Consider the following 21,428-nt stretch of genomic DNA (forward strand, 5'->3'; position numbering starts at 1 on the left):
GCAAACTGAGAGCATCTCTAAGTGAAAGGAAGTATTTTGGGTACTATAGATGGAAAATATTAATAAGGTATCAGGATCATCCCAAGAAAAAACTTAAGTAGGGGCTTCCCTGGTGGTCCAGTGGCTAAGACTCCACGCTCCCAGTGCAGGGGGCTGGGGTCAATCCCTGGTTGGGGAATTAGATCCCACATGCCTCAACTTAAGTGTTCGCATGCCACAACCAAAGATCCCACGTGCCGCATCTAAGGCCTGATGCAGCCCAATAAATAAATATAAATATTTTTTAAAAACTAAAGTACCAAGACAGATGAATAATAGGAAATGCTGGGAAAGTGAAATAACATAAGAACACAGTGTTTTCACTGAGTGACATATGCCAACAAAGTAGTGATTTATCTGGCCTGATTATGTAGACACTTCACATATTCATCTAGTTTAAGTCTCACAACAACTGGAGAAATAACTTGGTCAAGCACACAGCCTTGGGCAAGATTCTAATCCATGCTATTTTGTTCTATAGATATTACCAAAGAATAATATTTTATCTAATTTACCACCCTGGCATTTAAAATTTTTTCTCAATAACAAGCAAATTAACTTATATATGACTATGTATTTTATAACACTCAAAGCAGATCTATTTGATACAATTTTTTATTGTATCTTATGTCATAAGTATTTTATGTTTATCTAGAGTTATAGTGTCATGTGGAAATGACTGGATAGGGTTAGAGGTAAGGCAGTGTATTAGCATGAAAGCTTGTCTGTATTCTTTTCTCCATTACTCTTTCTTTAACAGCTTTGCTCTTAGGATTGCTTGCTTGTACTTATGACTATTAAACAATAAAGGGAGGGGAAAAATCCTATAATTCTGCTATTCTCCCTTGTAAATATATATATGATTGCTCACTTTTGTGTAGTAATAACTACACAAAGTAATAGTTGCTGCTGCTAAGTCACTTCAGTTGTGTTCGACTCTGTGCGACCCCATAGACAGCAGCCCACCAGACTCCTCTATCCCTGGGATTCTCTAGGCAAGAATACTGGAGTGGGTTGCCATTTCCTTCAGTAATAGTAATTAACTTGTTAAAAATTCTCTTTGTTGTCGAGTTCTTTTGTATTTAACAAAGGGTAAAACTGATCCTCATATTAATATTTTTTAAAACTCCATTTACAGTCAGAAACACAAGTGTTGAAAATTACATACCATTTATTTGAAAAGCAAATTTTTAAATGAATGCTAGAGTGGTGTCCCTATTAGAAATATTGAAAATGGACTTTTTTCCTCAAATAACTACCATATCTAAAGTTAATATAAAACATGTGGGAAAATATGACTTTGATAAAAGAACAGAAGTAGTTTACTGTTAGAAAGGTATTTTGATTAGAGGGAAGTAAATGTTTTAAGAGGTTCGCTGAAAGGACATTTTAATGATTAACACTAACTGGACTACACCAGCCAGGTTTAATGCCATATTTAAAATTGAGAGGTTTCTTCTGTTTTGGTTTTCCATTACTTTTAATATTTTAAAACTATCTCTCTTTTTTTTTTGGTGCAAGGCTGGCTGGCTTTTGCAAGCCCAAGGGCCCCTGGGGTCAAAAAATACCTGGGACCTGAAATCCAGCTCACGTTTCCATCGCCAAGTTTTGGAGTGAGGCTGTGTCCACCTAGGTTTGGGGCAGCCTTTAGACCAATCTGGTTGAGTCACAAGAAGTTGCTTTCCCCTAGTTTATGTAACAGTGTATATAGGTTAATAACAACCTTGATTTTTTAAAAATTAATTAATTTAATTGGAGGCTAATTGCTTTACAAAATTGTGGTGGTTTTTGCATACATCAACATGAATCAGCCACGGGTGCACACGTGTCCCCCAATCCTGAACCTCCCTTCCAGCTCCCTCCCCACCCCACAACCTTGATTTTAAGAAAAATAAAAATGGTAGGGAACTAAGCCTCAGTGTCTTGAGGTGTGTGGGGGGTGTGTGTGTGCTCATACATGTGTGTGTTTAGGGAGACATGATGGGAAGAGAGGGGCAACTTTCTATGAAAGGAAATTTTAAATGTCTTAATGAATAAACTTATTACAGTTACTTTTCATATTTTATTTTTTCAGAAGAGGACTGTCAGAAGGATCTGGAAAGCAGAGTTTTGCTGTGAAAAGCAAAGATCCTTTACCTACCCATTTTACAAAAAATGTACAGAAAGCCATTGCTAAATACAGCCGGTAAGAATTAGCCTTTTAAATGCTTCTGATCACAAAATCAAAACTTGCCTGAGTGAAAATGGGAAACAGAATCACTGATGGGCCATGGATTTCTACAAGGTAAAAAAAAAAAAAAAAAAGCTTTATTTTTAGCCAAGTGAAACATTACACTGCATAAATCTTTTAAAATCAGTGTAGTGTGAAAATTAACCAGTATATTTAAAGGAAGAAAGAGGAAGTAAGCTCAGAGAGGTGAAGCTGCTTCCCAGTAAAACCTGTTCCCAGTAACTGTCATTTGTTACTTATATTTCTTCCTGCAGGGAATCTGCGTCATCATTTTCATCAAGTGGGAGCCCCACGCCTACAGAAGCCCCCAACTCCTGGTCTGGGTCTGGGACACAGAGTTCAACAACTGGTTTATCTACGGAGAGGAGCTCCATTTACTCCTGGAGAGATGATGTATGTCTCACAAAATTTTGGATAATCTCATGGTTACAATTCATAACGATGATCTAAAGTTTTTACCAAATTAAAACCTTTACCTGATACACTTGTACATACACATAAATATAAAAGCACTGACATGTCACACATAAAACTGAAAATACACTCTTAAGAAAAATTAAAAAGCTCCCATAACCACACAGTCCAGCATCTTAGCTATGGATAGTTCTGTTTTTCCCACCTCCAAACCCCCCATCAGGTTGTTATATATGATTTCTTGCATAAATATCTGTGGTTGCAAATTTAAGAGAGATTCTGACAATTAGGAACTTGAATAAGAGAAAAATTGGGGGAAAATAAAAGCTGTTTAAAAACAAAAAAATCACGATTAGGGAATTTCCCCTGAATATTCTAAATCAGATATTTTACATCTAATCCTAGCAGAAGATGTTAACCCCGTAGTGAGACTGAGCTGGGTGGGACTCTAGTCTGCAGCCCAAGCTTGCCATTCAAATCTGTGTGATTGCACAGTCTCTGACCTCTTCATCCCCTCAAGAGCCTGAGAATTCTGGAACACAGGCTTTTGTGACGCCCCTGTGCCCATGGAAGATTCCGGACTAGCTCCTTGGATGGTCTCATTCCTGCTGTTTTCTTGTTTGTGTTCTGGTTTTCTTTGCTTTCTTTAAAAGCAGCTCTCCGCCCTGGACTGTGCATGTGGGTCCACTCCCCGGGGATGGTTTTACATGGTTTTATAGCAGCGGTTCTCCAAAGGGGCCAGAGGAAAAGGGTTGTGGAGTGCAGGGCAGGGGTTGAGGGGGCAGCTGAAAGGGAGTCAGCCCTGAATCACTCGGGCACTTTTTGGAGGAGATGTGAGTCTGTCACTGGGATAAACGCCGCCCGCTCCCACCCACACTCTTTGGTCAAAAGAGGGCAGATGGGAAGAAGGCTGAGAACCATTGCTTTATGAAGCATTGCGTCCAAATGCTGGGTTCCTTTCCTACAAAATTTCAAGTAATTATCCAGAGAGAGTCTTATGACTTCCATTTATAGAGTTTAAATTACTCTAGTCCCTAAACATTGTTTTGCTTTGAATTTAAAAACGTTTACTTACTTTTCGATAGGTAATATTTGTAAAAGCAACAAAATACAAAACAGAGAAAAATGAAAATAAGCCCTCTTCACACCCCCGCCAAATATTCTTCTGAGTTTTCTCCTTATTTTGTATTTTAAAAGAGGTAATTCAGCTACCCTGCAATCTGGGAATCTAGTTTTTTATCAACTAAGGGGAAGAAATATCATGGAAAATATGGAATAGCAGTCTGTGAAAATCAGCCTGAATTGACCATTTTGGATCAGATTTGTCAGGCTGAATTTGTGGGTTAGATTTCACACATTCGCCCTGGGAGAAAACGGACCGGACTAAGGCCTTTGCCCTATAAGCCGATAATTGGTTCTTCCAGTTGTGCTTCTTGTTCACGTTTTCCTCACTGACTGTAAGGGCACGAGGCCTGTTACTTCTCAGTCATTTTCAATATACAGAAAAACTGAAGGGTTTTCTCCCTGACAGTTCACTGCGCCCTCAGCCCAAGAATCTCTTAAGACCAGACAGGAAAAATGAATACTCTGGTCTCATCCTAATAACCACATCTTTTCGGATACCTAAGGTGGTTTTTTGTTTGTTTGTTTGTTTTTCTGTTTTTCTTGAGTGAAAGAAAGTGATTCTTTCCCTTTCCATGAAATAATATTCCTTTGCATTAGAAAAAGATTGCAATTTGCAAATGCAGTTAGGTGTCCAAGGCACAACTGCATGAGGGACACATGTCTGTGTACACACATATGTGCATGTGCTTGGATATATGGTGTGTGTGTTTCCAGCATTATCAATGTCTATGTCAGTATGTATATTCATAGCTGTAACTATGTTTAGGTAAAATCTTGGATTATGAGACTTTCTCGTAGTAGAGATTATCTCTATTTAACAGTTAAGGAAACTAAGTCTCAGTTGGGATGTACTTTTTCAGAAGAGTAAAAATTGGAGCCCTGGTATGTCTGGTTTCAATCGAGTTACGCTCCCTCCTATTATATAAATTTGTAAGTATCATTCATTCTGACGCCCTTATTGACAACTTCTAGTCCTGTAACTAAATGTGCATTTCTGTATTTTAGGAGTTTGACAAAGCCAGTGCACAGAAGGTGCAGCAGTTATTCTGGGAGGTCGAGGAAATGTTGTTTGAAGGGAAAGGAAGCCCTCAGACCCAGAATCTCCAAGCTGAGTGCCGTGAATGGGCAGGCCGGTCCCTGCATCTGAGGTGAGGAGGTTGTTCACAAAAATTCTCCAGAAGGGGGTTGGGAACTGCTCCCTGTTGACCTGTTCAATACGTCGGTATATTTTCAGTGAAAGTGCTTGTCAAAATATGTATCGGGAAACACACGTGCTTTACCGAGCAATCACTTCCTTCGAAATGGTGTCTGAGGAAATCTGGAGACCTTCCAAGTGCACTTTAATTTGTGAGACGCGAATGGAGCTCATGCTCGGAAAGGCATTGCATGCATCACAGATGCAAGAATGGAAGAAGGGAGGGAGCTATCCGTGCCTTCCCACTCCCTAGTCTGTGAGCAGCTGTGTCCGCCCTCGAGGAGCAACGCATGGGGCAAGGTCTGGGCAGGAAGAGAGAGATTATTTGCATGGATGAATCTGACTATCTCATCAAGATCCCTTATGTAGGAGAAGGTCATCTATTTCTTTTTAATATCAAAGACAAAGGATATAGATTGAGTATATAGATTGTCTTCCTTCAATTACTCAGCCAAACCTACTTAGTGGGTTAAAAAAAAAAATCCATGTCCGTTATCTGAAGTTTCTCGGGGTTATATCTGGGGAGACTACATTAGAATTTCCATACAGATGTTGATAAATCTTCTAGTTATCTTAACTAAGTAACTAAGATTTTTAAAAAATCCTGACTTAACTAAGATTTTTAAAAATCTTTACTCAGTAGGTTTAATTTTTCGTCTCCAGGCCATTGTAAGCCCCTGCCTTAGAGTCCACTAGACGTTAACAATGCACGTGGACTTTCCTTGGCATCACGGTGCACTTGCCTAAACCCAGGAGCTCAGAGCTGTTTCTTTCAGTGTTGTCCTACATACTTAAGATAAAAATGAAGGAAGCGAGAGGGTAGAGAAAAGAAAAGATGGCAAGGACCGTAAACCAAGTATATATATTCACATTATTTTCCTTTGTTGTGTATATATCGGTTAACATAGGGAGCTTCCGTGTGCCTAGCATTACCCTAGCTGTCTGAATGTGATTATACTGTCTCTAAGCTACTTGTTAGTCCTACAAGGGAACTGTTATTCTACTTTGCATACAAAATGGAACAGATGAAACCAGTGGCTCAGGGAGCCTGCAAACTTTGGCTCAGGGCTCTCCATCAATGGCAAGAACAGTGTAGTATGTCCCCCCTCAAAGCCTGTACGTTTCTTATGATCCCGTTACACTGTTCATGTACCTTATCGCTTCATCCTTTCAAAACTGCCTCGAAACATCTTCCCCTTTCCAATAAAAAATGTCAGTTTCCTTTTTTTTCCCCTCCCACTTTCAGAGTATTAGGAAGACAGCTCATCCCACCCGCTGATGAAGGAGTTGAGCATTTCCAGAGCAGCCGGCCTGCTTCTGCCATCCACGGACCCTTCCTTGATGACTGTGGACACAGCAGCAACATCAGAGAGTATGTTGCTAGAAGTTACTTTCGAAAGTGAAAACGTGAAGGTGTTAGTCGCTCAGTCGTGTCTGACTCTTTGCGATCCCATGGACCATAGCCTGCCAGGCTCCTCTGTCCATGGAATTCTCCAGCAACACTGGAGTGGGTTGCCATTTCCTTCTCCAAGGGATCTTCCTGACCCAGGTATCGAACCTGGGTCTCCTGCATTGCAGGCAGATTGTTTACCAACTGAGCCACCTGGGAAGCGTATTTTAAACTATATATTTAAATGAATAAGTAATAGCCAGAATGTGTACATGCTAAGTTGCTTAGTTGTGACTGACTCTTTGCGACTCTATGAACCGTCCATGGCACCTCTGTCCATGGGATTCTCCAGGCAAGAGTAGTGGAGTGGGTAGCCATGTCCTCCTCCAGGGGATCTTTCTGACCCAGGGACTGAACCCACATCTCCTGTGGCTCCTGCATTGCAAGTGGATTTTTCACGGCTAAGCCACTGGGGAACCCCAGTAGCCACGACTGAAGCAACTTAACACACACACACACACACACACACACACACACACACACACACACACACACACACACACACACACACACACACACACACACACACACACACACACACACACACACACACACACACACACACACACACACACACACACACACACACACACACACACACACACACACACACACACACACACACACACACACACACACACACACACCCCCATCCATCCATTCATCCGCTGTTACGAGCAGATGTGCTCACGCTCAGTCATGTCCGACCTGTGGACTGTAGCCCGCCAGGCTCCTCTGTCCATGGAATTCTCCAGGCAAGAATACTGGAGAGAGTCGCCATGTCCTCCTCCAGGGGATCTTCCTGATCCAGGGATGGAACCCGAGTCTCCTGTGTCTCCTGCATTGGCAGGTGGATTCTTTGCCACTGTGCCATGTAGGAAGCCCTAAAAAGTATTTTCAAATGCATTTTAGTTATACTTTTTCATGTCTATCTCAGCTGTGATCCTTGGCTTCACCAACTTAGAAATTCAGATTTCAATAAAGGGCCAGTGCAGAGCACTTTTTTTTTTTTTTAACACAAGATACTTCCGATTCTAAACTGATGATGCTGTGTGCATGTAATACAAATATCAAGGCAGTTAACTTTTAAACTGTTGTTTCAAATACTATGAGAGGCGGGGGCTAGATGCCAAATCAAGAACTGCCTCATGGTAATGGATACTAAGCCTCAAGACAGTAGCAGAAGAAATAATGCTCTATTCTGTGTTCTTTTGCTCATGAACAGATTTTGGTAAGCCCCTTATGCCATTCACACATCTTAGGGACTATCCCATGATGCATCTTCATCATAGCAAAGAAGACACAAACTCGTAGAATGATTTAGACTTTTAGGAAGCCCTTAAAAATTTTAATGATGCCTGGGTTAAAATGTCGCTTTTAAGCATATGACTTTTGTCAAATGTAGTGTTTAGTGCTTTTTAAAATTTGGAAATCTGTGGCCTTGTAACTAATTTAAGGGCCCACCCTGATCATGTAAACATTGTATTGTTGACCCTCATGCAGAATCTGCTTTTCCCCATAGGCTGTGCATCTCTGGGTCTCAGATAGTCCCGGCCGTGCTCTCAGCCCCCTCCCTGCCGGGTCCTGATGGTACCAGGGTTGTGGACCTCATGGCACATTCATCTCTGGAAGAAGAGGTTTTTGATGTGGATGGAAAGATTGAAGAGTATTTTGCTTTTGACCGAAAACAAGAGTAAATAGAATTTTATTCGACATTGACTTAGTACAATAATATTTATTGGGCATGTATGTTGATTATAGGCTCATGTAGTGTTTTGTGCATTTTTCACTTATCCAAAAGATTTTCCATTCTTTTGAGAGTCCTGTGCTCCCCAAAGTTTTTCAGTTCCTGGCAGGATATACATATGTTAGAGCAGTGTTTCCCTTTCTTACTGACAAAGTGGCACTGATAGAAAATAAGAATTGTGTTTAGCGCGTTGGTGAAAGTGGGAAGGCTTCTAGTGGGCTTTGTCCCCCAGGGTTTCGGAATCTGGCTGCCCAGGAGAGCAAAGGGGAAAAGGTCCAGGTCCAGTCTCTGCTCTAAATGCACATCTGATTCTTAGAGAAAAGCTATTGGTATTGTATAATAAAAATTTGGTACTGAAAAAATGCTGTTTGTTTATATACATACAGTATACATATATGAATGTGAGTTGGATAGCTAGAGGAGGAGCATTCTTTTAACCTCAACCATTGATAGCTCAGTAATGAGAATGGGTTTTGTCCTTAGTGGCGAGGACTGTCTTGAACAAAAGCCAGCTCGTCATCGCAGGACGTGGCGTAGGCACGGACTTCCTCCTGTGTCGCCGCACGACTGTATCAGAGACACGGTGGCTGCGGAAGTGTTTGATCACGTCTGGACGAATGTGGTGGAGGTGCTGGAAAAGCTGACCAGAAAAAACTGGGAACTTAGAGGTACTTAATTTGTAGAATGTGACGTATTGAAAAGAAAAAGTAACCCCTGCTCCTCAGCTTTCTGTCCCGCTTGCTTGACTTGGCCAAATCTAGGACATGACTGGAGTGAGAAGGGAAGTGGGTTTCTGCCTTTATTCACAAGTAAACTTTAATCACCTCAGAAATGATATTCTCGTGTTTTGAGCTATAAAAATAAGATTGAGGTATTCCTGAAAAAATACAGAAATACATTAGAGAGAAGCTAGAAGTCACTTTTTAAATTCTGATTTTAAAAAATTACCTAACTAATCTCTAGCAATGGGATATTGTTTTTTAATTCTAGATAACATTATTTATAAAATAAAAGGTCAACAAGCTAATTTATTAATCACTTCATTTACCTGTATAAAATGTTTTCTACTTGAAACCGAGCAGAAACAAATGATAAAAAATGTCAGTGGTGGACAGTAATGACTCGTGTTAACCAATTTTCACAATAGTATAATAATCATATTAATTAAATATTACTTTTTGCAATCAAAGGGATTAATTGGGATATAAAATACCAAGAATCATTCTTGCCCCAGTGTATAACTCTAATTTTTTTTTTTTTACCTACCACTGAAAGGATAGGGATTTCATTAGATGCTCTTGGAAAAGTGTCAAAGCCCATTGCTCCATAGGGTCTGTTCTCTTTAAGGTTCAGTGGCCACCGCAGACTCGAGGTATCTCGAGAAGAAATACTCTCTCTGAACAGTGAATTTTAAGTACATATACAGTATTAGATAATGTTTCTTAATAATATTGGTTTTTCTTTGGCACAGAAGGAAGAAAACAGAAAGAAAAATTGAAAGTAGCTGAGAATAAATCTCCACCCACAGTTATTTCCCGCATTAATGCTGATGTATCCAGTGTTCCGCCATCCAGAAGCTCTGAAACTCGAAGTGTATCCCTGGCTTCTCATCTTAACCCACCGCAGGTAGGTGCTTTCTCGCTCTCTCTTTCTTTCAGTCTTTATATCTGGCCTCAGGTTGTCCAGAGTGCCAGTGTCCAGTGTTAAATTCTGTTATCAAGATATTTGAGTCTGTTGGCCAATAAGACCAAAATTTTAAAATATTTTATGAAGTTTAATAGAATTTCCAGATTGTCTGATAGAACAGGGACACTCAGATGAAGTTTAATAAAATCGCCAGATTGTTTGACAGAACAGGGACACTCAGATTTGTGACTTGCCAGCTGTTTGGAGGGGTAGAACTGATTCCACAATTTTTGAAAAGAAAACATGCTTTCCCCAGTACTTCTAGACAAGTTGAAGATTACAGATGTTCTCCTTCCCTCCCACCAAAGCAATAAAAGACTCAACCAATGAGTATGGATTGAGTTCATTCAGCATTTATTGAGTTTGTATTAAGTGAACTGTATCGGGGCTTCTTAGGTGGCTAGGTGGTAAAGAATCTGCCTACCAATGCAGGAGACTCAGATTTGATCCCTGGGTCAGGAAGATCCCCTGGTATAGGAAATGGCAACCCACTCCAGTATTCTTGGCTGAGAAATTCCATGGAGGAGCCTGGTGGGCTACAGTCCATGGGGTTGCAAAGAGTCAGACACAACTGAGCACCACACACCAACTGTATTAGGTGTTTTAAGGACATACAGAGATGATCACAGCGTATTCTCTGAAATAGTCGAGTGAAAAGTATTATACAGGTCAGATGCAGTGTCTTCTCTAAGTGATGTACAAAAGAAAGGTTGTAAGAGAATGCGGACTAGGATGATTTACCCTGCCTGAAGCGAGGCTTCATCTTTTAGGTTGGAGATGAAATTTGAGCCAAACATGAAGAAACAGGTAGTTTTCCTGGGTGGGAAGACTGTGTGGGTCAATTCAGACAATTGTCACGTGGAGGCAGAGACAGATAGAGGGCTGGAGAATGGCGCGCTGGGACCAGCAGAGTCTCTGTGGCAGGACGTGGCGTTGGGAATTGAGACCCGTAAGGAGGATTATCTTGGATATGTTGTTCAACTTTTCTAAACTCCAGTTTCTTTATCTGTAGAATGAGGGCAATCATATGTTGTGCAAAGGGGGTGTTGTGAGCACAGAATCATACAAACATATACTGGGAACTCAATACGGTTTTCTTGAATTATGTCCCTATGCAAAGATCTAGTAGAAAGTGGGCTGGAAAGGATGCACTTGTTCATGGGACACCTTCAGGAGGGCTAAGGAGTTTGGACTTTATGTTTGCACAGCCCATCTGGTGTGGGGAAGCAGACAAAAGAGAAGAAGAAATTCCTGGTTCTTACAAGTTAATTGGAGGGTATCAAGCCATGGCAAAGAGTACAGTGTGTGCGCATGCACACACATACACACACACACACAGAGGCAATGTAGTGGATATGTTTAGAATAGATGACAGTTGTAGCTTTAGATATAGGCTACAACTTTGGAGGATGACAAAGCAGAGGCAGAAGTAGGCACCCAGCATAGGAGCAATAGGGCGTGAGGTTCAGGGAACAGTGGATTAAAACAGAAATAACTAGTAGAATTTACTCTCTAGTGCCAGGGCTTTCCACTTAGTCTTTGCTTGTGCTGTTCAAAAGAAACTTTTGAAATTGCTACCAGCTTAATGTTTGTTTTGGTCTCTTTAAATTGCTGACAGGCTCAATAATATTTCCCACTTTTTATGTTAAAATATGAAATATGAATCACATACAAATGAACAGTTATGACAACATAGAAGAGAAGTTTTAACTATCAGGCAACATAAATATAGGGCTTCCCTGGTGGCTCAGAGGTTAAAGCGTCTGCCTGCAATGTGGGAGACCAGGGTTTGATCCCTGGGTCAGGAAGATCCCCTGGAGAAGGAAATGGCAACCCACTCCAGTACTCTTGCCTGGAGAATCCCATGGAGGGAGGAGCCTGGTAGGCTACAGTCCACGGGGTTGCAAAGAATCAGACACAACTGAGCTACTTCACTTCATGTCAGCATAAATATACTTGAGAAATATGGAAATTTTCAAATCTAAGGAAATTTTTCAACAGATATTTTGTTGTACTTATGGCTTTTTATGGTTTTTAGAAATGTTTTTTATAGCTATTTTGTTTTAATGTGGATAAATGTAAAAGAAAGTGAATGGGCAACAAAGTTAAAAAATAAAATACTAGCAGAGTTTATTTTGAAATAGGCAAAGCATTTTGTGGTAATCACACTAGGTCTTAATTTATGCCTCTGACATTTATTTTTATATGTATTCGATATGAGGAAAATGGGATTAGGGTTGCCACATTTTTCTGGAATTAGAATTCTAGTTTCAGAAACCCCGTTTGCCTGAAACTAAATATTATTTTAAATCTACTTGGTCGTATTACAGGCTGGATACGAGATTAGTAATAATTTAGCCTTTATTTCATGCTTTCACCAAGGTTATCAAATTGAATTCTCCTAATAACTCTATGAAGTTGGACTTGTTACCACTAACATAAAGATTGAGTGAGTGAGTGTCAGTCACTCAGTTGTGTCCAAGTCTTTGTGACCCCATGGACTATAGCCTTCCAGACTCCTCTGTCCATGGGATTCTCCAGACAAGAATACTGGTGTGGGTTGCCATTCGCTTCTTCAGAAGATCTTCCCAAGCCAGGAATCGAACCTGCATCTCCTGCCTTGCAGGAGGATTCTTTACTGCTGAGCGACTGGGGAAGCCCATGTGGAAATTCAGTCATTCTTTATTAATTTCTCTTCACATATTTTTAGAAAATAGAGTCCTTTTGTTAAATGCACCTCTTATTAGCCAGTTTGAAGTTGTCCTTTAACAGTAATTGCAGTGACCGTGGATGCTTTTTAATTTTTATTGTGTTTACTTTCCTCAGATACATCGCTTCTCCAACAATTTTTATAGTGACTTGAATGGTGTGATGACAATTCAAGCAAAACCACTTCAGCAGAGACCTACCTGTTTTGCAGATAGAACACAGTGTGTATAAAAAATGGTGATCCACCCTCTTCCCTGAGCTGGATGCATTCTAGCCCTAAAGACCACGTGCAGTCAGTGTGTAAAAGGACGATAGTCAGGTGTCAGCACAAAACAGTTTCTGTTAGGTTGGGGCTGATAAGAAAAGGGGACTGTAGCTAAGAATTCTGCCTCTTGTGGACTATATAGTTTGATGCAAACAAGAAGAAACTTAGATCTTTTTTCCCTGTTGATGATCCTTCTTTGAAATTAAAATTGAGCTGGAAATGTTATTCTGTTCATTCACTGAACAAATGGGACTATGTTCTGCATGCCAGGCTCTAGACAGAGTCTGGTAAAGGATAAATATTGTAAGTGCCCTGTTCTCGCAGAACTTACCCCTGAGCAATTAAGTTGCTTTCTCTCCCCCAGGAGTGAGCAGGAGGACAGACCACTGGGTGTAGGATACGCTGTTCTCTCCTCAGCCCCAAACCGTCTGGCCCGGATCACAGATGCTCGTGGACCACAGACCTCCGCAAAGAAAACCCTTGCACACAGGAGGCTGCCTTCTCTTACCTCGGACTCCCAGAGACTAAAAATCCCCAGCGTGTACAGTGATGAAGTTCTTAGGGGGACAAGACTGTAAGTCTTGCTTCTCTCTGGTGGTAAAGCAAAGGTCACAGAGGACGGAGATGCTTGTCAGTTAGTTTGTGGTTCATTCCAGACAAAGCATCTGCTGTCAAATTTTATATGAACATTTTTCTAAATGGTTCATTACTCTGGGTATTTAACATGAGTTGAAGTAGTATACTTAGTTGGATACTAGAATATAAAGTCAGGCCATGTACCTCTAGCACAGGCAGCCAAACAAAAGGAAGTTCTTTGAGGGAGAGGGTCTCGGATGGGTTTCAGTGACTGAGTCTGTAAAACTGATAATTAGCTAATTATTAGCCTTTAAAAAACATAATTGATACTTTCATTGTGATATGTAAAAGTTGATCTACATAGCTATTAGAGTAAGTGGCTCAGCGGTAAAGAACCTTACCTGCAATGCAGGAGATGTGGCAGGAGCTGTGGAGGTCGACTGGGAAGATGCCCTGGAGAAAGAAATGGCAACCCACTCCAGTATTTTGCCTGGGAAATCCCGTGGACAGCCCATGAGGTCACAGAAGAGTCGGACACAACTTAAAGACTCAACAACAACATACCTATTGGTTTTATTGATCTCTAAGGACAAGTTTCACTCTGCGTGGGGAATTTCAGAAAATCTTTTGGCCTTGGAGATCAACATGAAATCATTGCCTTATTAAAAAGGCATTTGGCACTTCCTTTAATTGTAGAATCACAGAGGAATAGTTTTCTCAGTCACCCAAGTGTCAGGCAATATTTAGGTTAATAGCTAGTGTCTTGTTGATTGCTTTGACATTCCCAAAATAGGTTTTATAAATGTATTTTTGGCTGCTTTGGTTCTTAGTCACTGGACATAAGATGTTACATTGTGGCACATGGGATCTTATCAGTAGTGCCTCAACCAAAGATCGAACCTGGCATCTACAAGCAGATTTTTAACCACTGGACCACCAGGAAAGTCCTGTAATGTAGCACTTTTTCATACACTTTTTCACTTAAACATTATTCATATTTTCCATGGTATTACATATTTTTGAAAGCATGATTTTAATGACTATAATTATGTGGGTATATGTGTTGCCCTGTTACTGGAAAATTTCATTTCTTTTATATTTTCACTATTAAAATGTGCAGTGAATATTATCTGACATAAATCTTAGTTAGGGTGTCTTAAAATTATTTCCTGGTGGGGAGTCCTAAAAGTAAAGCTACCAGGTCAAAGATTATGGAAATTTTTAAGGCTCTTGAAATATTTTTTCAAAGTTCTTCTAGGAATGGTTCTACCAGTTTTTATAGATCCCCTGGCAACAGACAAGACTCTTCCCTTTACAGCCTGTAAACTTTAGGTAGTATGTGTATTTTAAAACCTGATGAATCAAAACCTGTCATATTTTAATTTGCATAAGTTTATGATTAGTGAATAAATGAAAAATGAATTAGAATTCATTTCTAGAGTAACCATCTCTATTCTTGTGCATGAGTTGGATCATTTAATGTTTCAGTGTTATTATCTGGTAAGGAAGGTGTCTTATCATCCTTATTCTTCTTTTATTAAAATTTCTAATCCATCCTGATAAATTTTACAATCTTGGTTGTCAAATTTTAAAAAAAGTATCACATCGGACCTCATAGCTTTAAATCTATTTAAAATTTAGGAATAACTGACATGTTCACAATATTTAGTTTTCCCATCAAAGAACATTATCTTGCCTCTTAATTTTATGACCTTACATAAAATGTTGTGGTTCTCCTCACTGAAGCCCTGCACAGTAGAATTAATTTTATCCTGCACTGATTGCTCTATTCCCTAAATTTCTACAGCAGTTGTAATAAGAACCAGATGCTGGACATAGCACTATATTATATCAACTGCATTGCCTTGTAATCTAATTACTTACGTGTCTTCATCTTGTTTTCAATAACTTCTAATCTCCCTGAGGGCTTCCCTGGTGGCTCAGTGGTAAAGAATCCTCCTGCCAATGCAGGAGACGCAGGTTCAATCCCTGAGTTCAGAAGATCCCCTGAGGAGGAAATGGCAACCCACTCCAGTGTTGTTGCCTGGGAAATCCCATGGACAGAGGAGCCTGGTGGGCTACAGTCCACGGGGTCGCAAAAGGTTGGACACAGCTTAGAGACTAAACAACGACAGATCTCCTTAAGGAGAGGAACTAGACCTTCAGAAACTTGTGTGTTCCGTGCATAGCTGAGCACTTATTAAACACAGGCTCATGGTCCTTGCAAAACACAGGAGTGACTGGAGCTGGGGCTCAGTCCCCTGCCCACATTCATCTTCAGGAAACTCAGCTCATTCTGCTAGGCACTGGAGGCAGGCTGTGATCAATAGCTCAGGTAAGGAGCTTTGCGGAAAAGTCTTTCGTCTCTCTGCACCTGGGTGCTCAGGTCACGTTGTTGTGTTTACAGGCAAACTGGCGTGGAGCGTATGGGCTCCCCACCGACTCAAACCCCACGGAGCCGGCTGCCCCCAATAGGCTCCGAGACTGGAGAGCACCACACGGCAGGTCCCGGATCGCGCCCTGTTTCCGTAAGACAAACATCTTTGATACTTAAGTGCACCATTTTCACTGTTTGTTGGAAAGCAAGCAGACATAATTCAAACACTTTCACAAGAGCTCAGTAGCATAAAACATCTCCCTGATCTGCTTCCTGAAAGTCAGTGTCTTGTGAGAATTTACAGGAGGTCAGAGGGTTGATTATTTTGTGAAATACAAACATGGCTTGAATTAAATCAGAGAGTCCAGGTGTCAAGGAAATATCTGATGGTCAGGATGGTATAGTAAGAAAAACAGTGTGATGGTTAGGTCAGGAGGGGCTTCCCTAGGGGCTCAGATGGTAAAGAATCTGCCTGCGATGCAGGAGACCTGAGTTCGATCCCTGGGTTGGGAAAATCTCCTGGAGAAGGAAATGGCAACCCACTCCAGTATTTTTGCCTGGAGAATCCCATGGACAGGTAGATCTGTGTTTGAAGCCTGTCACACAAACTCTCTGTATGATTTGGTACAAATTAATCTCCCTTAATTGTCTTATTTATAAAAGGGCAATAATGATTCCCACCTCAAAGAACTGCTATAAGGATTACATGAATTTATAGATGTTAAATAATGCCTGGCATAGATTAAAAGCACAGTAAAATACTCTGCCATTTTTAATAGTTCTCTCTCTTTTTTTTTTTTTTGGCCCTGCCACATGGTATCAGGGATCTTAGTTCCCTGACCAGGGATTGAACCCTGGCCATGGCAGCGAAAATGCCGTGTCCCTAACCATGGACTACCGGTGCAGCCCTAAACTCTCATCTTTATAGCTAATCTGTACCATGTTCACTGCAGTGTTGAGGCACTGTCTTCTTCACCCAAGCTCAGTTCAGCCAAGTAATTACAGAAAGCCTGAGGAAGCTATGCTGCTGGTAGGAAGCATAATCAGATTTCCCCCAGATTTATACTGACTGCTCACTGCACTCCAGTATAAGCAACTATTTATTTTTATTTTTGGCCACGTAGCATATAGAATCTTAGTTCCCTGACCAGGCATTAAACCCACACCCTCTGCGTTGGAAGTGTGGAGCCTTAACCATTGGAGAGCCAAAGAAGTCCCTAACTTGTGTCTCTTTGATAAAATATAGAAGAATGCCAATCGTAGGGACATAAGGCCTAGACAGAGAAAAACCAACTGAGGCAGTGCTTTCTCTCACACTCCTTCCGCCTCCTTGGGCACAGCAATAAAACTCATTCCCAGAAGGCAAGAGTTGCAAAGCTTTAATATTTACCCTTAGAATATTGTGGCTTAGAGTGGAATCATAGAAGCAGTCAAACATCACATTTTAAAAAGTCAGATGCTTCAAAAATGCACCCATGCTGCATTCACAAATGCAGAATAACATTTCTATCATAATTTAATATTAAGAGTTTTATGTGGTTAATGCTTTAATCCATATTTACTTATTAGGGCTTTCTCAGATTAAAAGATACAGTTACTTACACAAAGTATATTTTGATACTTGGGTTTAGTAGACCTTATTATACTTAGCAACATCTAAATAAAAGTTTTTCACATAAGCGAATGAAAGAATGGAGGAGAGACTGATTGAAACATATACAGATTTTTCTTTTGTCTTTTTAAGAATTGCATTTAACAAGAATGTATTATCCTTTATTTAGCTCAGAGGAAGACATCTACAAAACCATGGGTTGAGTGCATTACCTGATAGTGTAGAACGGTCACCTCTTCGAGAAAGATCTCTAACCGTGGAACAGTTTTCAAGGCCCAGCACTACCCATACATTTCGGGTAGGTTCTCTGTTAACCATAACTCTGATTCTTAAAAATATTCGAAACAATAGAACTCATCTTTCATTTTATTTTTCTTCTAACAGTCAGATACACCTCGAAAAGGTTCATTGACACTGATGGAATTTGCTGGGCACGCGTGGACAGGTCAGAATTTTTTAACAGGTCAGTGCTTTGCATATACAAACAAAACGATGTATGTTAAGTTTCAAGTTTTCAAGATTATCTACCTTGAGTGAATAATTTTGACCGTGTTTGTAGTCTTTGGTTGTATCTCAGGAATTTTTATAAAGAGCAAAATACAAAGGCAAGCACTTCTCTACTGTTGGTTAAAAAACAAAAGTCTTTTGAGTACATTTGAAGATCTAACTAGGTTTTTTTTTAAACAGTTCATGAAGCCAGTAGCATCTCATCTGGCAGATACTCTGAGGAGTTGCACAGCATGGACAGCTTTTATAAAAGGAAGGCAGGACAAGGAAAGGAAGTAATAAGTACAGAAACAAGGAAAGTTCATTGGAGGAAAGGAAAGGTTTAAGTAATGATGGCTTCTCATTGGCTGAGCTGCTGGGCTTGTTGCTAGGCAACAAGGAAGTCTTCCCTCCTGCTGGGGTAGGAATGTGGCTGGGCTGCTTGTTTGGGAGACCAAGATAGTTTCTTTCTGTTGTGCTGTGCTTAGTCGCTCAGTCGTGTTCCACTCTTTGTGACTCCATGGACTGTAGCCCACCAGGCTCTTCTGTCTGTGGGGTTCTCCAGGAGTGGGCTGTCATGCCCTCCTCCAGGGGATCTTCCCAACCCAGGGATCAAACCCAGGTCTCCCGCATTGCAAGTGGATTCCTTATTGTCTGAACCACCGGAGAATCCCAAGAATACTGGAGTAGGTAACCTATCTCTTCTCCAGGGGATCTTCCCAACCCAGGAATCGAACTGGGTCTCTTGCATTGCAGGCAGATTCTTTACCAGCTGTCTTCCCATTGGGATTTTTGAAGGTGAGTGGTAAGCAGGCCACGAGAGCTCCCTCTGCTGGCCTTCTGAGGTTGGCTGAGGTTTCCTTTTATTAATTTTCATAATCTTAAAGGAGAAAATACCCAAAGGTTCTGAATAACTTAGGGCCTTGCTGCTGTTGCTGCTAAGTCGCTTCAGTCATGTCCGACTCTGTGCGACTTAGGGCCTTACCCACGTGAAAAAGAAAATGCTGTCTTATGAGAAATCAATGTCTTTCTGTGTTGTAGAGTTTCTACACTTTTCTTCTAAATGAAACTTGATCCTTTTAGATTCTCTTTGAAGATCTAAATATAAAAATGCTTCACAAAAGTAATAATACAAATATTCCAGTTATTTTATGATTTAGAGTTTTACAGATAAATACTTATTCTCAGCTAGTATGCCATTTAATGCAGTATTCTTGCCTGGAGAATCCCAGGGACAGAGGAGCCTGGTGGGCTGCCGTCTGTGGGGTCACACACAGTCGGACACGACTGAAGTGACTTAGCAGCAGCAGCATGCCATTTAAAGAATGACGTTTCTAGACTGAACTCAGGCCAATGATATTTTAATTTTCAAAACCATTATCAGCATTTTTATTTAAGGAGGTAACATAGCATCGTCCCCTGGAAAAGGGATATGGCAACCCACTCCAGAACCCTTGCCTGGAAAGTCGCATGGACAGGGGAGCCTGGTGGGCTACAGTCCATGGGGTCGACACCACATAGCGTTGTCGTGAGGTGTGTCACTCTGGAATCAAATGCCTAACCCTAGTACCTATTGGCTGAGCACTTTAGGAGAGCCTCAGCCTCTCCTGAGGGGCCTTCCTTGGTGGCTCAGTGGTAAAGAATCTACCTGCCAATGCAGGAGATGCAAGAGAGGCAGGTTCGATTTCCAGTACGGAAAGATCCCGGGGAGGAGAAATGGCAACCCACTCCAGGATTCTTACCTGGGAAATTCCCATAAACAGAGGAACCTGGTGGGCTACAGTCCATGGGGTCACAGAAGAGTCAGACACGATTTAGCAGCTAAACAAAGACAACAACAATCTCTCTGGATCTTAGTTTTTTTATAATAGACTAGATAGAGTAATTACTGGAAAAACATATGGAAAGGACCTAGCCAGATGTCAGGGATACATTGTTCGCTCAAAAATTATGAACCATTTGTATTATAAATAATCTGAAATGTAGAGGACAGTTTGCTGTTTTAAGGGAAATACTTAATATAGTATCATTTTAAAATAAATCTAGTATAATTCAAGCATTGGGACAATCTAGGCTTATCACTGTTTACATCAGCCCAGCATAGTGATGTCAAAGATTTCTTTCTTTGTTTGAAATTTCCCTTGCTATGCTCATAGCTCTAAGCTGCCAGGCCTTTTTGTTGCTGTTATCCTTATACGTTCCCCGGCAGTGTTTGCTGTTGTTTTCAGTAACAGTGGTTCTTTCTGTAAATGGCAGCCATGATGCTTGAGAGACAGGAGAGGGAGGGGTGATAAATGTGATTGCTGCAGATGGTGCTGAGGAGTTCTGATGAATTTGATTTTGGAGACATTGATTAAAGCCTGCTAAGTGGAAAAGTGGAATAGCATGCAGGAAGAGAGGTTAGGAAAGGGAAACCAAGCTCTGAATTTGTTTAAAATCTACACTCTTACTTTTTCACCAAATACTAAGTTACTGTATTCTCTTATCAAAAACTTCCTGACAACTATTATTATTGCTGGTTGGAGCCCTCTTTCATGTCTGTAGAAGTGATGGAAGGGAGAATTCCCTGGCGGTCCACTGGCTAAGCTCCATGCTCCCAATGCAGGGGGGCCCAGGTTCGATCCCTGGTCCGGGAACTAGATCCCACATGCTGTGACTGAGACGAGGCACAGCCCAAATAAAATTAAAGTAAAATAAAGTAGTAATATGATTTTTTTAAAAGCAATGAAAGGTACATAAGAGAGATGATCCCGTACTTCTAATGATGTATTTTCTCTCTGACAAGCAGGCATGTGGTTTCTGCTTACCTTTGTTCCCAGATTCAAAAGCAGCAAGAGCTATAAACTTACCAACATTTGCTCTGTAGCAGGAAAAAAGAAAAAAAAAGAAATGAGAAACTGAGAGGCCAGTAGTGGGAAGGACTTCTTAAGGCAGCTGACAGTTATCTGGGACAACTCACAGCCAGGATTCAGGCCCGGTTAAGGGGAGCACCCCTCCTTCTTCTCAGCACCCCAAACGGCAGTTTCTCCATATGACTGTTACCTGATTTCTGTAAAAGTGACATTACAATTTTTTTTAATTAAAAAAATATATATCATCTGCATGGAACATACAAACATGACCCTTTTGAGAGCTGGGGTTTGTAAAAACATTTGACTGAGAATTTTGCTTGGTGTTTCAGGCTCACAGTATCCACCTAAATCTTTCCAGAGGACAACACTGACTTTAAGAAAGAGATTCCAAGTGGCCTCCTGATGTGACATCAGCAGAACTACAACCCTTCTGGAGCATTCAAAGCCTCAGCACACCATTCATCACTTGAAAAGTGGAAGAAGTATTATGTTATGTATCTGACAGTCTGAGATGTTAGACTGCCTGAGAGAAATGCAAACAAATAAACAATTTAATTTTGAACACTTTGCATTGTTAACAGAATATGAGTCAAAATTACCAACCTCCTCCTTTATTGGAAGCATTCCAATACAGATTCTTTTTTACTTAGATGAATCTAGTATGT

The 21,428-nt window shown here is 40.7% G+C and overlaps 1 protein-coding gene across 3 annotated transcripts in view; it reads left to right on the forward strand.

Annotated features, from left to right (window-relative positions):
* FAM149A (family with sequence similarity 149 member A) overlaps nucleotides 1-21,325 on the forward strand; it is a 39,453-nt gene extending 18,128 nt beyond the window's left edge. For all 3 annotated transcript variants that reach the window (XM_069573283.1, XM_069573284.1, XM_069573285.1), the window contains exons 2-14: nucleotides 2,114-2,224; nucleotides 2,524-2,662; nucleotides 4,814-4,956; nucleotides 6,250-6,375; nucleotides 7,976-8,146; nucleotides 8,684-8,868; nucleotides 9,672-9,826; nucleotides 12,713-12,816; nucleotides 13,225-13,434; nucleotides 15,844-15,964; nucleotides 17,595-17,723; nucleotides 17,810-17,888; nucleotides 21,093-21,325. In XM_069573283.1, coding sequence (XP_069429384.1) covers nucleotides 2,114-2,224; nucleotides 2,524-2,662; nucleotides 4,814-4,956; nucleotides 6,250-6,375; nucleotides 7,976-8,146; nucleotides 8,684-8,868; nucleotides 9,672-9,826; nucleotides 12,713-12,816; nucleotides 13,225-13,434; nucleotides 15,844-15,964; nucleotides 17,595-17,723; nucleotides 17,810-17,888; nucleotides 21,093-21,166 — 1,747 coding nt within the window. In that variant the 3' untranslated portion in view covers nucleotides 21,167-21,325. The remainder of the gene's footprint in view (nucleotides 1-2,113; nucleotides 2,225-2,523; nucleotides 2,663-4,813; nucleotides 4,957-6,249; nucleotides 6,376-7,975; nucleotides 8,147-8,683; nucleotides 8,869-9,671; nucleotides 9,827-12,712; nucleotides 12,817-13,224; nucleotides 13,435-15,843; nucleotides 15,965-17,594; nucleotides 17,724-17,809; nucleotides 17,889-21,092) is intronic.
* Nucleotides 21,326-21,428: the final 103 nt, after the last annotated feature.

The sequence above is a fragment of the Ovis canadensis genome, chromosome 26, assembly GCF_042477335.2.
Source record: "Ovis canadensis isolate MfBH-ARS-UI-01 breed Bighorn chromosome 26, ARS-UI_OviCan_v2, whole genome shotgun sequence".
NCBI classification, from domain to species: domain Eukaryota; kingdom Metazoa; phylum Chordata; class Mammalia; order Artiodactyla; family Bovidae; genus Ovis; species Ovis canadensis.